Source organism: Wasmannia auropunctata, unplaced genomic scaffold, assembly GCF_000956235.1.
Source record: "Wasmannia auropunctata unplaced genomic scaffold, wasmannia.A_1.0 LD336046.1, whole genome shotgun sequence".
Lineage (NCBI taxonomy): Eukaryota > Metazoa > Arthropoda > Insecta > Hymenoptera > Formicidae > Wasmannia > Wasmannia auropunctata.
The window spans coordinates 934,521-948,828 of NW_012026844.1; the positions used below are offsets into that span (position 1 = coordinate 934,521).

The window sequence follows — 14,308 nt, forward strand, 5'->3', positions numbered from 1 at the left end:
AATCCGCGATCAGTGGCGGCGGCTGGCGCGGCTGGGGCCTGGAGCGATGTCAGTAGCATAGTGGTGTATGTCATTTCAGGCTTGTCCAAAAATGCCGAGTCAAGAAGTCGCGACGACGAAGGTTGTGGTCCACCCGCTAGTGCTGTTAAGCGTGGTGGACCACTTTAATCGCATGGGAAAAATCGGAAACCAAAAACGAGTGGTCGGTGTACTCCTGGGCTGCTGGAGGGCCAAGGGAATCTTGGACGTGTCGAACAGCTTTGCAGGTTAGGAACGTAAAATACGCTACGACGACGTTTCTTGAAAAACGTTTTGCAATCGAGCCATTCGTACCCCGCAATTAATGCGCATGAATGCCCAACGCATTCTCCCTAACCTTCGAAGCTGAGTGCGGTGTAAAGAGATACAAACACTTGTTTCAGTACCCTTCGATGAGGATGACAAGGACAAAAGTGTATGGTTCCTTGACCACGATTATCTTGAAAATATGTATGGAATGTTCAAGAAAGTCAATGGTGAGCATCTATGTTTGTGCAAATCCTGTAAATTTTAATTTGGAGCAAGGATTATAATTGCGATATCCTGTGATTTGATTCTTAGCTCGCGAGAAGGTAGTAGGCTGGTACCACACTGGGCCTAAGCTGCATCAAAATGACGTCGCCATCAACGAACTGATAAGGAGATACTGCCCTAACTCAGTTTTGGTGATTATCGATGCCAAACCCAAAGACCTTGGACTTCCTACCGAAGCGTATCAAGCAGTCGAAGAAGTGCATGACGTACGTTTACGCATATATTGTCTGCCGTCTGTTTTGAAAAGAAATATGAGCATGTAACAAGAATTTTATTCGCAGGATGGTTCTCCTACTTCGAAAACTTTTGAGCACATCCCAAGCGAAATTGGAGCCGAAGAAGCAGAAGAGGTAGGAGTGGAGCATTTATTGCGAGACATCAAAGACACTACAGTTGGCACCCTCAGTCAAAGAATCACGAATCAGCTACTTGGCTTGAAAGGTCTTCACGAACAAATACGGGAAATTAGAGATTATCTGCTTCAGGTACATGCCGATATCCAATAGACATTATTTTTACACTAATACTGTCGACAGGTTTACTCAAATAGATTCTTTCTTGCAGGTTGGCAATGGAAAATTACCTATAAACCATCAAATTGTTTATCAGCTTCAGGATATCTTTAATTTATTACCTGACATGACTCAAAGTAGCTTCGTCGATTCGTTATACGTGAAGACAAACGATCAGATGCTGGTTGTGTATCTAGCGGCATTGGTTAGGTCCATAGTGGCGTTGCACAATTTAATTAACAATAAGCTGACCAATCGTGACGCTGAGAAAAAAGAGACGGACGGAAAGAAGGATACGAAGAAGGAAGAGAAGAAAGAAGAGGAGAAAAAAGGGGAGGAAAAGGCGAAAGCTAAAAGCCAGTGATCGGAGCATCCCTGAGCCTGCTCAGTTGCGAGATTGAGACTGTTAAAGTTGAGGACAATTAATGACTCTGTGTGTAATAGTCAAGCCTGTTCACTATTTGTACAGAATTATATCCCACTTATAAATAATGACAGTTTAAAATATGTATTAGAAACAGCAAATCGATTCCCGAACTGTTTTGGTATAATTCTGTGAGTTTTTAATACACATTTAGGCGCAGGAGAGATAAAAATAAATGCTAACTCAACACTTCTGTATTTTGAATGTAATGAATGATGTAGTAGTAAATATATCGAAAAATTTAGGATTTAAGACATTTTTACAAAATATTGTAACCATTACAATATTTGCAGTGTTTTAATTAACAATCCGTTAATATAAACAATAGTATTCTGTACGAAGCAATTATTTATTTTCTCTCGATTTCATTTATTAATCAACTAGTAACAAACAATCGATGTGTGCTCTTTTAAATTGCCTTAGGCGAGTCGCTTAAAATTTAAGTTTCAATTAACACGTGTGATAGATATGGATAATGTATTTTTTAGGAAATACAAGTCATTCTATTAAGAGAAAATATTACATTTAAATAATAAAGTAATCTTTTACTTATACCGTTTTATTAATTTATTATTAATATAGAAATATTTATACTTATTTATGCTTTATCAAAAGAATATACAAAAATGCAGATATAGTTAGATATATATTTATACGCGTGATCTTTGTACATGTACAATTTTTGTACATGTTTCGGACGGAATATATGTATACATAAAATTTTATCCATTGTATACATGATTATGATTGTACAATGTACATGATCGATTTAAAGCATCTACGTACCACATCATTTATTAACAAATATTACAATAATTTTATCTCATGATTCGATTAATCTGTTTGTTTAAAAAGAATTTAGACTTCTAAATCTTTTTATATCAGAATGCTGAAAATAAGCATAAGAAACCATTGCCAGGCGTTGATCTTCGTGGCACTGCTGTAAGCTATGCCCACGTAAGGTTCCAGATTTGAATCATTATAGTGCTGGAAGTACCAGTTGAAAGGACTGTCGTCCATCACTTTGGCCTCATCGTCGATGACGAACGCCTCGCTCTGGCTTTCGGTCGTCGTCTCGTCGACGATCTCGCTTCTCTGAGTAGCGCCAACGATCGACTTCTGGCGATCTTTCTCCCGGGATTGCTCGGAATTGTAGCTGACGTACGGCGAGGCGACCTTGGTTATCGTGGATCTACCTAGCGGACGTAAATTTATTCCTGAAGAAGGTATTTGTCCCCCCGGGACCAGAAGCGCGGACAAAGCGGACGCCTCCGTCCCTCGAGAAGTCACAGTCGTGGTTTCTCTGGGCGGATTCGATGTGGAAGACGTCGCGGGCGCTGAGAAATGCGGAATCGGTTCCGCATCCGTTTCAATTACAATATCCAAATCGTCTGCAATAAATAAAATATTTTTGTTATCTGTTCTATGGTCTATATAAACTATATATAATATATGTACTGCAAATTCAAGTGTGTGTACTGATGTAGTCACTCTTTATGCATTTATACGCGTGCTATATTTTTACACATTTTATCTGTGCTTTACACAGTTAAATGCATATTTTTTACACGCTTAATTTTACAATAATATGTGTAAGCGTGTAAAAAATATGCATTTAACTGTGTAAGACACAGATAAAATATGTAAAAATATAGCACGCGTATATAAATGCGTAAAAAGTGACTACAGATTTATACGCTTGTATTTGCAGTGTGACACAACAAATTTAACTTTCTTGTCAATTTAAACTTTAACAGCGCAAATTAATCAAATCGACTCTCATCGGTTAATCAAAAACATATTTTATTTTAGCAGGTACTTATATATATATATATCTGAGAGTGAAAGATCTCATAAAGATAACATGTGCGCATGTCAAATATTTTAAAATCAAATTTTATTAATTTTATTTATATAGATATAAACTTACCAGGTTTCTCGTGAGAGTCAACTGCGCTGCTTAAAAGGGTTGAATCTTTTTCGTATTCGGATACTTCTAAACTCCAGTCTTTGGAATCTTTGGATCCGCTTTCTCTCGACGGTGCTACCTCAACCGCTGCAGTTACAGTTTCCTTGCTAATCGTACCTTTTTTCGTTTCCGCTACCGTTATCGTTTTCGGTGTGGTCCAAACTATCCTGTTGGCGACTTCCATCTGCGGCTTCTCTATGAATTTAGTATCTTCCGTATTTACCTCTAAACTTTCGCCGTCGTAAATCTCGGTGGACACCGACGTTTCGTGAGCTTCTTGCGATGAATCTTCCTCCACGATTATCGACGCGCTATTTTTTACTGTGTTTGATGCATTAAGGCTAAACGAAAAAGTTCAAAAATAATTATCTGAAAGTAAATATTGGTAACAGCGCTTTTTAAATTTAAAGCAATTTAAAACTCAATTTTTTAAAATTAAAATATCAAGGTATATATTTATATATTTTTTAATCTGTACACTATTTTAAGAATTAAATAAAAAATCTGGAGAATGTGTTATCTTAGACTGTATGTTAAATTCAGAAGGTTGCGTCGAAAAAGAAGGAATAATTATTTAGTTCACCTGTTTCTACTGACGTTGGTCAAAATCTTGCGAGACTCAAAACCAGTCGATCGAACGATTGTCGATGCAGTGGGTAATTCCTCCCTCTCTTGGAGGCTCGTCCGCGGTTTCCCGGTCTTGGGGACAGTTTTCTCCAATTTGTTCACGGTGCTGTTTCCGCTTTTTCGAGGACGTTCGTGCTGTACCGATGTACTGCTTACATTCGACGATCTTGAAGTGTTCGCCTGTTTCTCGTACGTCAATCTAGGATCAGCGCTCGGCACAAATCCGCCTTGGGCGCGCGGCAGGGGCACGAAGCCACCCCTGTGAATTTCCGGTTGCGTGGGCGGAAATGATCTGTAACGTCCTCGGCCAGGTCTGTCCGACGGCAACGACGTCGATGAGGATTCCTTTCTGTCCGTCTTTCTGGCCGAATTACCCCACAGAAAGTTCACGGGAATGCCGAAGAAGGTAACGCCGGATGACGGCGGCACCGTAGGATTCTTCTTTATTGGTAACGTGGCGTTCTTCTGTCCTTGATGCTTCTGCGACGGCGGGTGAATGATCTTCACGGTCTGGGTAGGTGCGCCGATGGTAGACACGCTGGGCGGCAACGTGCTTGTGTCGCTTCCGTTGTCCTGATAATCTACGTACTGGTACAAGTAATCAGAGTCCTGGGAAACGGAGGGCTTTTGCGTCGAGAAATCCTTTAGATTCATCCACAATGGTACTGTCTCTGTAATCCCAAATGCTGACAAATTTAATGTAATTTAATAAGCTATAATATAATTTACTTGTTCGATGGAACTATTTCTTTGGATAAATTCTAAATATATATTAATTCGAGTACATCATGTACTTTTGAAAAGAGATCCTTCTTTAAAATACATAATTACTTAATAACCAGAATTAATTTATTAGTCACGTTTAAAGTAATTGAAATCGTCGGATAAAACAATATAATAATTTGCCAGTGATAAAAATAGTTAATGTCTTAATTTTTCTGTGTTGCTAATAAATTTATTTTATTCAGATTATTCGTCGATTTACCGGATGAAGAAACCGAGGGCGTCGCAACGTTAACCATTTCGGCCTCGCATCCTGGATAAATCGGCTCCACGTGTCTCTCACGCTGGCAATCCTGTCGCGATAATCTAAGCTCTTTGAAAAGAGATCCGTCAGCGCATCTAGGACCCTCCTCGGAAGCCTGCTGTAGCCATCCTCGCAGCCAAAGCATGCCGCAAGAGCAGGATAGTGGATTTCCTTTCTCGGAAATAAGAGGGAAATAATATAAATATATAAAAAAGTATATCGACAAATTATCAATATTAAGTGTATCAAGGGACACTTTTATTAATAAAAATTGACGTCAATTAATATTTTATTCTAATGCCAAGTAAGTGATTTAAATACGACTTTCTATATAATTTTCGTTAATTTAATCAATACTCTAAATTACCGTCGATATCCAAGACGGCGATGTTCGATCGCAGCCTTTTAAAAGCGTTTTCGGAGACCGCGGTCATCCGATTGCTTCGCAGGCTCAATACTCGCAATCTGGGCATATCATCGAAAGGCGAACCATGCACGGCGCAAATCCGATTGTTGTCCATCTGCAGAAAGGAAAACGGCTATAAAGCGGCTATGTAAAGCGGTTCAGCTATCTCCCTAATTAACGATGCAGGTGTACGAATAATTGCTCCGCCAGCAGAACGGTCCGTCTCGCACCACGGTTCACGCAGGAGAGTTTCACTCTCGACGAGAAAGTATTCTTCTCTATTAGCGCAAAGGCTCTCGCACTCTCGTTGTTTTATATACGTGACATTTAGCAAGTTAATTCGAATAAACCTTTCACAAATTGTGCTGCATGTTGTTTTGAATTTCTGATCACGACAGAAAAAAATATTTAAATAATATGAAATGTACACTAAAGCGCGAGGTAACATATATATATATATATATATTCTATATCTTTTAAAATCTATCTCTATATAAAATCTTGAAATTTTCACTATGAATACCTTTAATTCCACTAGCCATTCCATAGCCGCTAGACTGTCGCTGGAAACTCTAGATAATCGATTGTAACTGAGATCAAGAACCTCTAACGAGTGAAGGCTCTCCAGTCCGACGTACGCCAAGTCCGGCAGATGATTATGACTTAGATTAAGGAAAAGTAAGTGTGGCACGTTAATGAAGGCATTATTAGCGATTTCCTGAATCCGATTCTCCTGCAGTTCCGCGCTCTGCAGCAGCGGTAATTCGGTGAAAGCACCGCTGGGAATGGACTAAAAAAAATCACGTACATTACATTAGATTCACACTTTTTTAGCTTAATACATTTATAAGTTTGTAATATGTGATATAAGTTTTCGATATATTCTAAACATTTTTTGCGATAACACAGATTTTGAAACTCTTCGCTTATCCGAACAAAATGTACAACAAAGATGCTCTGTTTAAAAATATTAATCTAATACGAAATATTAGTCTACAATCGTGGATGACCGTAAGTTGATACCTGTAATCGATTCCTGCCGAGTCGGACGGCCTGCAACTCCGGTAACGCTCTGATCGCGTTTCTCTCGATCACCCTGAGATCATTGTTTTCGAGATCGATCAAGGACAGTCGCGGTAGTCCGTCGAACGCGCCCTCCCGCAGCTCCCGTATATGATTTCTGACCAGTTTCAATTCCAACAAGGACGACAGGCTGCTTAGTGTTTCCGGAGATAGGATGTTCAGCTTGTTGAAGCTCAAGTCGAGGACCCGTAGAGCCGTTAAGCCATGCAGCGATCCGGGTAACTCGGTCAAAGTATTGTGCGACGCGTACAGTTCACGAAGGTCTCTGTAATTGACATTGACGTTACCGTTTTGAATGTGGGATGCTTAAACAAATCTTTTCTCGAAGAAAAAGTACGCAACGACGTTCGAAGATGTACGAAAGATCGGAACATTCTTCAAATTTCTTTTACGGCATTACTTATAGCGTTTAAATAAAAATACGTTTGAATAATTTATTATAAATATCAATTTAAATTAAATCGTAAATTTATGACTTACATGACTTGGATATTAATGGATCTTTTAAATCTGAGAGAAAATTATGATGTCATTAATCATCATTAGAAAATGCCTCATTTGCATTTCAAATTTATGTAAATTTAAATTAAATCTAAACATATCTCTTTTTGCATTAAAGCATACCTTTCGGAGTACTTTGAGTGTGATCAAGTTAAATTCGATGGATGAGATTAAATAAACTCGCGTATAGAATCGAGCCAAATTACTGTCAAATTAGTCGACACGCCAGGCCGATGCTACACAACGACGAGAAAGAGATATTAGCGTGTGCACGAAAAACTTTCTAGGTACCAAGTTAAGAGTGATGCAACCAAGTAACCACGAGTGAAACTACTTTTCCACTATAATGCGAGACCGCAAGATAACATATAAAGGAGAAGAAATTTACTTGTATTATTATAAACGTGATATATTAAATTTTGATTATTAAAATAAACATGGTAAATTTAGATACTTTCTATGCATATAATTTAACTTTACATGTACATATTATACATGAAAACAAGAAGAAAATATCGTATGATGTAGGCACCACATTGAGAAATAAGCAGTAAATATATTTTATCGTATGTTATTTCGTATATTATTTATTATCGTATATTATCGTATATTATTTTATTTACAAAGATCGTACTATTATTAAAAATTGTTGAATTTCTTACCTGGTATTGGCAAAGGTGGCGTGAGGAATTTGTGCGAGATTATTTCTGCTCAAGTCAATTCTTTGCAGTCTCGTGTTCTCTTGAAAAATATCCGGTCGCAGAACCTCCACTCGATTACCCCGAAGATTTATGTCCATCAACGACTTTAGCGGTCGGAAGCTTCGTCCGTGCAACGTGACCAGTCGGTTGCACCTCAAATCCAGTTGTTCCAATCCCGCGAGTCCGTCGAAAACGCCGTCGTCTAGAAGTCTCAGGGTGTTGTAACCTAGATTCAATTTTTTCAAATTCGGCAAGTCAACCAGGGTGCCAGGTAAAATTCTCTCAATCCCATTTGAGCTTAAATCCAACGATCGTAGGGCAGGTAGAGCTAGATCCTGAGAGGACACGGTTGGCAGGGCGACGATACGGTTCTTGGACATGTGAAGGTGTTCGATGTCCTTCGGCAGACCAGGGACCACTTCCAGCATACGATTCAAACCGATGTCGAGCTCGTATAAGTTCGCCAGGTGTCGGAAGGTTAAAGGATGAAGAACAGACAAGGCATTCCCGGAGACATTGATGTGCTCCAGCGCCGGTGTGCCCAGAAAAGACTCCGGTTCGATGAGTCCTATGGCGTTACCGCTAAGATCCAGCCGTCTGAGATTTGGCAGATTAGTGAACAAACGTGGTTCTATGTGACGGAAATAATTTTCTGAAAGATCCAGGCCCTGAAATCATCGTGTTGATCGCAACTGTTACATAGAAATAGTATAAAATACCAGCAATTTGATTTTTAAGACCGAAGTTAAATTCGAAATTAATAAATTACTGTAGAATAATAAATATAATTATTTAATATCTGTAATTAATATCTGAGAAATTAAAATTTGAGAAAACATATATGCTTTACCTTTAACGCTGGCAAATTCCAGAAGGGAACTTCCAGCAAATTTGACAGGGAATTATTCTTCAGTCTAAGTTCCCTGAGCGCCGGCATCGCCGTGAACGTTTCTCTCTGCAAAAATGCGAGCCTGTTGTGATTCAGATGGAGTCTCTCCAAAGTGGGATGGCCTCTTAGAGCACCGAAGGGTATTTCCTCTAACTGATTGTGACTGGCGTCCAGGAACTTCAGCCTTGGCAGAGCCTCAAGCACCGATCGTATCTCCGCCACGTGGCTAAGGTCATTGTTGATCAGCCACATCTCTTCCAACGCGTTTCCTACCCGCTGCGAAAAGAATTCCGGATGAATGCGATGAATCAGATTGTGATTCAGGTCCACGGACTTGAGGGCTGGTACCCGCTGGAAAGCGCCGGCGAATATCTCGGTGATGTGATTGCGCGACAGATAGAGGCGCGACAAAACGGAGAGATCGACGAAGGAGCCTTCGCCCAGGCGATTGATGCGATTTCGATCGAGACGTATCACCGACAGCGACGGAAGATCCATGCACGCGCGGCCGACCATACCGGCGTCGATTATGGCGTTTCCAACCAACGAGATCTCCTTGAGCTCCGGTAGATTGATCATGGCTCGCGGATGAATCCAGTGGATACCGGAATCGGTGATGTTGATCAGTTCCAGTCGAGGCAGATCTCGAAGAAGCCCGGCCTCCAATCTGGCCAGCCTCGGACTACCCAGCACGTGCAGCTGTTCCAAGTTGGGAATGTCTCGGAAATTCCTCGGGACGAGTTCTAGCAAGGCCGGAGAGTTGATCTGAAGATACCTCAGCTTCGGCAGACCGGAGAACGTCGGCAGTCGCTTCATCACGCGACTCTGCAGCGTCATCGCCTCGATACCCTGCAGGTTCTCCAGACTGTCCACGGGCAGGGACCTCAGATCGGGCTCAACGATGAACAGTTCCAGCAAGGAGTCGTGTAAACCTTCCAGCCAGCCGGAGGATACCCTTTCGAGACGATTGTTTCGCAGCATCAAGCGCAGAACTCGTAAAGATGCGAACACTTTGCCGGGTAAACTGGGCAGATTGTTGTTCTCCAGAATCAGCTCGTCTACCGGCCGGTCCATATAATGGCTCACCGCCTGCAGACCTTCCAGTACCTTTGGTAACTCGCTGTGGCTACACCTGTGCGAATTTACGACGTTCGAGATTATTCGTGTAATTTTCGTGATTACATATCTCTGGCCATATCTGAACTTGCCATATCTGAACCTCCATATCGCGCGTGGAGCATCTGCATGGCAGTATCCTCTCTTGAAGCGGACATCCGTAATCCGGATCTAACTGGGCACCGGCACCGATGGAACGGAGTGCCAGGAGCCAGCCGAGTATCAGGAGCCCACCGCCCTCCGACGGCCTGACCATCGCGCATTTGGACCGTAGTCTACGACCGCGAGTAACAATTCCGCATTTTCTGAAATTCGCGCGTGAACGAACGAATATACGGATTTGTACAATAGAAATAAAAAAAAGCATTAGAAAAAAACCTGAATCTATCTCTTCAGCTAAATTATGCGTTTTACAAGTTGATAATTAAGATCCACAAAATCTTCCAAATCGATTCTGAAAGGGATTTCTTTTTTCCAAAGTGATTTTACGCACTAAATGCAGTTCTGTTGCCAAAAAACTCATTAGGGAAATGATAACAGTAACGAGTGTCGCGTTTCAACATATCGAGGAGTTACGTAGCGTTTCCGCGAATACAAGACGATGAGAATGCGTGGCTAAGATTAGAAATCTCGTTAGCAAAACAACCACCGATTGGTGGGATTTAAGACGTTAAAAGCCCTTGGACGTTACGGTACGCCTCTGTATCCTGAGCGCGATGCCACGCACTGTGTACGCGTGTACACACGTCACGGTCGCAGACGACAAAATTGATGTCTCGTACCGTAAGCGAAGTTAAAGACCGCTAGGACAATCATTGTCCGTAATAATTGTCGTCGCGCGAGCACGCTTCTGATGTATAAAGTGATGACCGGCGAATAGAACTGGAGGATAAGCTGGATTAGGATTAAAAATTCGCACTTTAAAGAGAAAGAAAATGTAGGAAACTTATTGTACTTTGAGCACTATATTTGGAAGCACCTTTGTCGGATAGCATTATTATGTACTGACAAAATGACAAAAATATAAAATTATACAATTGTATATAATTATATAAATATAAAATTATACAATTGTATATAATTATATAAATATTAAATTAGTCAGAAGTCTATCGGAAAGTCTTTTCGTATTTACGAATTTAAATACTTTCTGATCACTCTGATATATTGTGGAGAATCATTATCGTGATAAATATTATCTTTTAACTTAATTCCATACATACGTGTACATAATATATACATATAAGAGATAATATATATAATTTTTTTTTTCTGCTGCACATTATTTGCTTTTATTATTACTGCGCAATATTTCTAAATTATATTTTACGTAAGTATTAGCGTAAAGACAAAAATAATTTGTAAAATAAACATGTGTGTGTTAATAGAAAGATAAAGGAGTTCACTAAGTATCCTGTCATGCAGAAAAACGTTTGGATTTCGCAATGCCAGTCTTTAAGAAGAAGGAAACAATCGGGCGCGGCCTGAAAAGTCATTCGTACGTGAATAACGTCGATATAGCGCGATCCACGATAAAACGAATCTAAGTGCATTGTACGCGTTGCGTTAACGAAAAGATCTGACTTGATGCGATGTGTATGTATGTATGTGTGTGTGAGTGTGGGGATCTGTTTCCGCATCTCGAGGTGCTTCCGTAGGATTGGAAAAATGTGCTTGAGCTCAAATGATAAAATAAAATTAATTGTCGCAAAGATATAATATGTATTTTTGGGTATTTTGCATTATTAATATCGAGATTGGCATTAGAGCATTTACTATATCCGTTGCTTTTTAGCAGTGATCCTGTTTTTCTTTTTTTTTTTTTTATTTCTAATTCTCGCATAATATATCATCTTATTTGAATAATTATACTTGTATGCTTATTCTTATTGTCATTTTTTGTGATTTTATATACAGATTATTTTCGTATTAATACGTATCTTATCTTTCAAAAGATTTTTTCAAGATTTTTCGAGCATTGTAACAACATTAATGCTATTTGTATATATTATTTTATTGTATATATGTACTACATTAATATTTTACTATATACATATATAATTTATTTGTATACTTTATTGTACATATTAATGTAATTACTATTAATACAATTTTTTTATTTTCTACAACATTGCTCAATGAAGATGCATTGGTAAATACTGGTGATTGGGCTTTCTCGCGTAACTCCCAATCAATTGTCTTTCAACTCCATTCTCATAACTCTGAATTTTGATCAAACAACAGCGTTTGTTTAGCCTCAAAGAGGTATGGACGCAATTTTAGTGAAAGTGATACTCACTTCCTTGATATTTCGCCGTCAGTGACCTCAAGCGTACATCTCATTTTCTATCGCAAATGCTATTTTTACGTCATTATGCAACTGCACAAGGAAGATTATATTGTTTCATGGGGCATTTGTAGTACAGAATAATAATCAATATCGATCAATTTGTTTTAAAATTTCTGATATGTTTTTTAAAATGTCCTTTCCTATATGAAAATTTATTCTTAAATTTATATGTATTATACTTATATGTATAATATTTATATTATAAAAAATTAGCTATCTCCACAGAAGCTTCTTTTATTTTTATTATATGGAGTGTATCTTAAATACAAATATTGTATTATTTCTTGTAAAAAAAAACTAACTTGAAAAGTCATAAATCATTTTTTTTCTACAATACTCAATGAAACTGTAATTGCAAAAGTAGAGATTGCTTCATTGTGCATTGTAGAAAAAAAGATTTAAAACTTTACAATTTTTTACAAAAAATAACGCTATAATTAGTGCACTCTATTTAAGATACACTTTATATATCATGTAATTAAGAAAAGGGATCAATGGGACAACGTAAATTTCTATAAAACAGAAATATGTTTTGGAAACGGTTAACAAAATTGTGTACTAATTTTATTATCGTGCTATAACAATTTAATTTATAAAAAAATTCCGAATAAATCCAATTTTTAAACGTCCATAAACTTTTACTTACCTTCTGTATCGCCAGTGTTTGCTAAATCAGCGTCTTTCTTCTAAAAAATTCTATGTTTCTCAGCAAGAACAAAATCCGCGAAGAAAAACCAAATTTGCTTTTTGAAAATTATTTGCACTCATAAAACGAACAATTTTTTTTTTTTACAAAACGCGAGCGCGTGCACGCACACATCCACACACGCCTTATCTTTTTCAACGTCTCTCCGGTCACGAGTACAGCTTTTCTCGTGATCTCGTTACGTACTAAATGTACTGAAGAAGCTGTTCGCAAAAGCGTGGTGGCCTGCGCAAACTTGAGGGGAGAAGATGATGGTGCCATGGCGTGGGTAATGGCGGGAGGGACGCGAAGAGAATTGCGAAGTGCGTATCCAGCCACCGTGAAGACACGCTTCCAGGAAATTCTTCCCTTTCCCCACAAATCTCGCCGATCGTCGAATGTGTACAATTCGGCATCGGTGAAAAATCGTCTTCCCTTTCGTTTTCCGCGTTGCACGCCTGGTGAAGCAACCGGGGTCGATTATGCGCTCCGCGATCGAACTCGCTCGAATGGATCTATTTAAAAAGAGGAAGGAAATGTTCAATAATTCAATTGATTTCGAAAGTTCGTAACGCTTCTTATAACGTTAACAACTATATATATTAATAATTTACTTGATTCACCTCTACGTTCGCGCATGTCACGTTAATTACACATTGATTCTTCACGATCTTTTAAAATTATACTATTTTTAAATTGGAAATTATAACATGTTTTTTGTGGAATTTTTAATAATATGGATTATACTTTATAAAGTTTTATTTTCTGAAGACGAAATAAATTAGTGATTTTAGTGCAATTATACATATATTCATATGCATATCGATTTGCAATGCTATCGTTGGCAAAAGTGGATCTGGCATAAGATATAAGTAAGATAATGATGTATTAATAGAAAATATATTAACATAATATTTATCTATATACAGTAAGAAAACTGCATACCCTCAGAATTATGAAGTTAGTAACTTGCATTCTCTGCATTTACGATCGCGAGTACATTTGATGATCAGTCGTGTAGTGACGTGATTAAATAATGATTAAAAACAGAAAAAGAAATTTGAGCTAAATATTATAGTATATTCGCCATAGTAAATGACAGTGATCTAAAATATTTGAGAATTGCTATCGAGATTACGTTAACTTCACTGATCTCTTCACTGATCAGCGATTAACTTCCAAGTAGCTGTGTAACTATGAAACTTTATGTTCTTTCGCGGTAGAGTATTCTCCCATCTTAAAAATGTCATCTTAAGAATGCATTCAGTAAAATTGTTACATCACTGCTTTATCTGTAACTAAAATTCCCAAGACTTTATCTCGCGTATCGATAAATGTGTGAGAGAAAGTTCTTTTGCAACCTTGATGTTCATATGGCATCCACGAACAGCTTATTAATGCCCTCACATTTTGCTCTCGCTTTGCGAGACTAGATAACCGGTTTT

General features: G+C 38.5%; 2 protein-coding genes across 2 annotated transcripts; one reads left to right on the plus strand and one right to left on the minus strand.

The window, feature by feature from the left end:
• Nucleotides 1-17: 17 nt before the first annotated feature.
• Nucleotides 18-2,061, plus strand: LOC105451741 (26S proteasome non-ATPase regulatory subunit 7). Its single transcript, XM_011692387.1, has 5 exons — nt 18-266; nt 423-515; nt 601-779; nt 855-1,058; nt 1,138-2,061. The coding sequence occupies exons 1-5, from the start codon at nt 68-70 to the stop codon at nt 1,447-1,449; spliced, it is 987 nt and encodes a 328-aa protein (XP_011690689.1). The 5' UTR covers nt 18-67; the 3' UTR covers nt 1,450-2,061.
• An 18-nt stretch (nt 2,062-2,079) lies between these two features.
• Nucleotides 2,080-9,822, minus strand: LOC105451742 (slit homolog 1 protein). The gene is made up of 9 exons (XM_011692388.1): nt 8,674-9,822; nt 7,785-8,491; nt 6,562-6,886; nt 6,062-6,328; nt 5,500-5,653; nt 5,091-5,303; nt 4,062-4,776; nt 3,440-3,819; nt 2,080-2,900 (listed from the first exon to the last, which is right to left on the minus strand). The coding sequence occupies exons 1-9, from the start codon at nt 9,784-9,786 to the stop codon at nt 2,386-2,388; spliced, it is 4,389 nt and encodes a 1,462-aa protein (XP_011690690.1). The 5' UTR covers nt 9,787-9,822; the 3' UTR covers nt 2,080-2,385.
• Nucleotides 9,823-14,308: the final 4,486 nt, after the last annotated feature.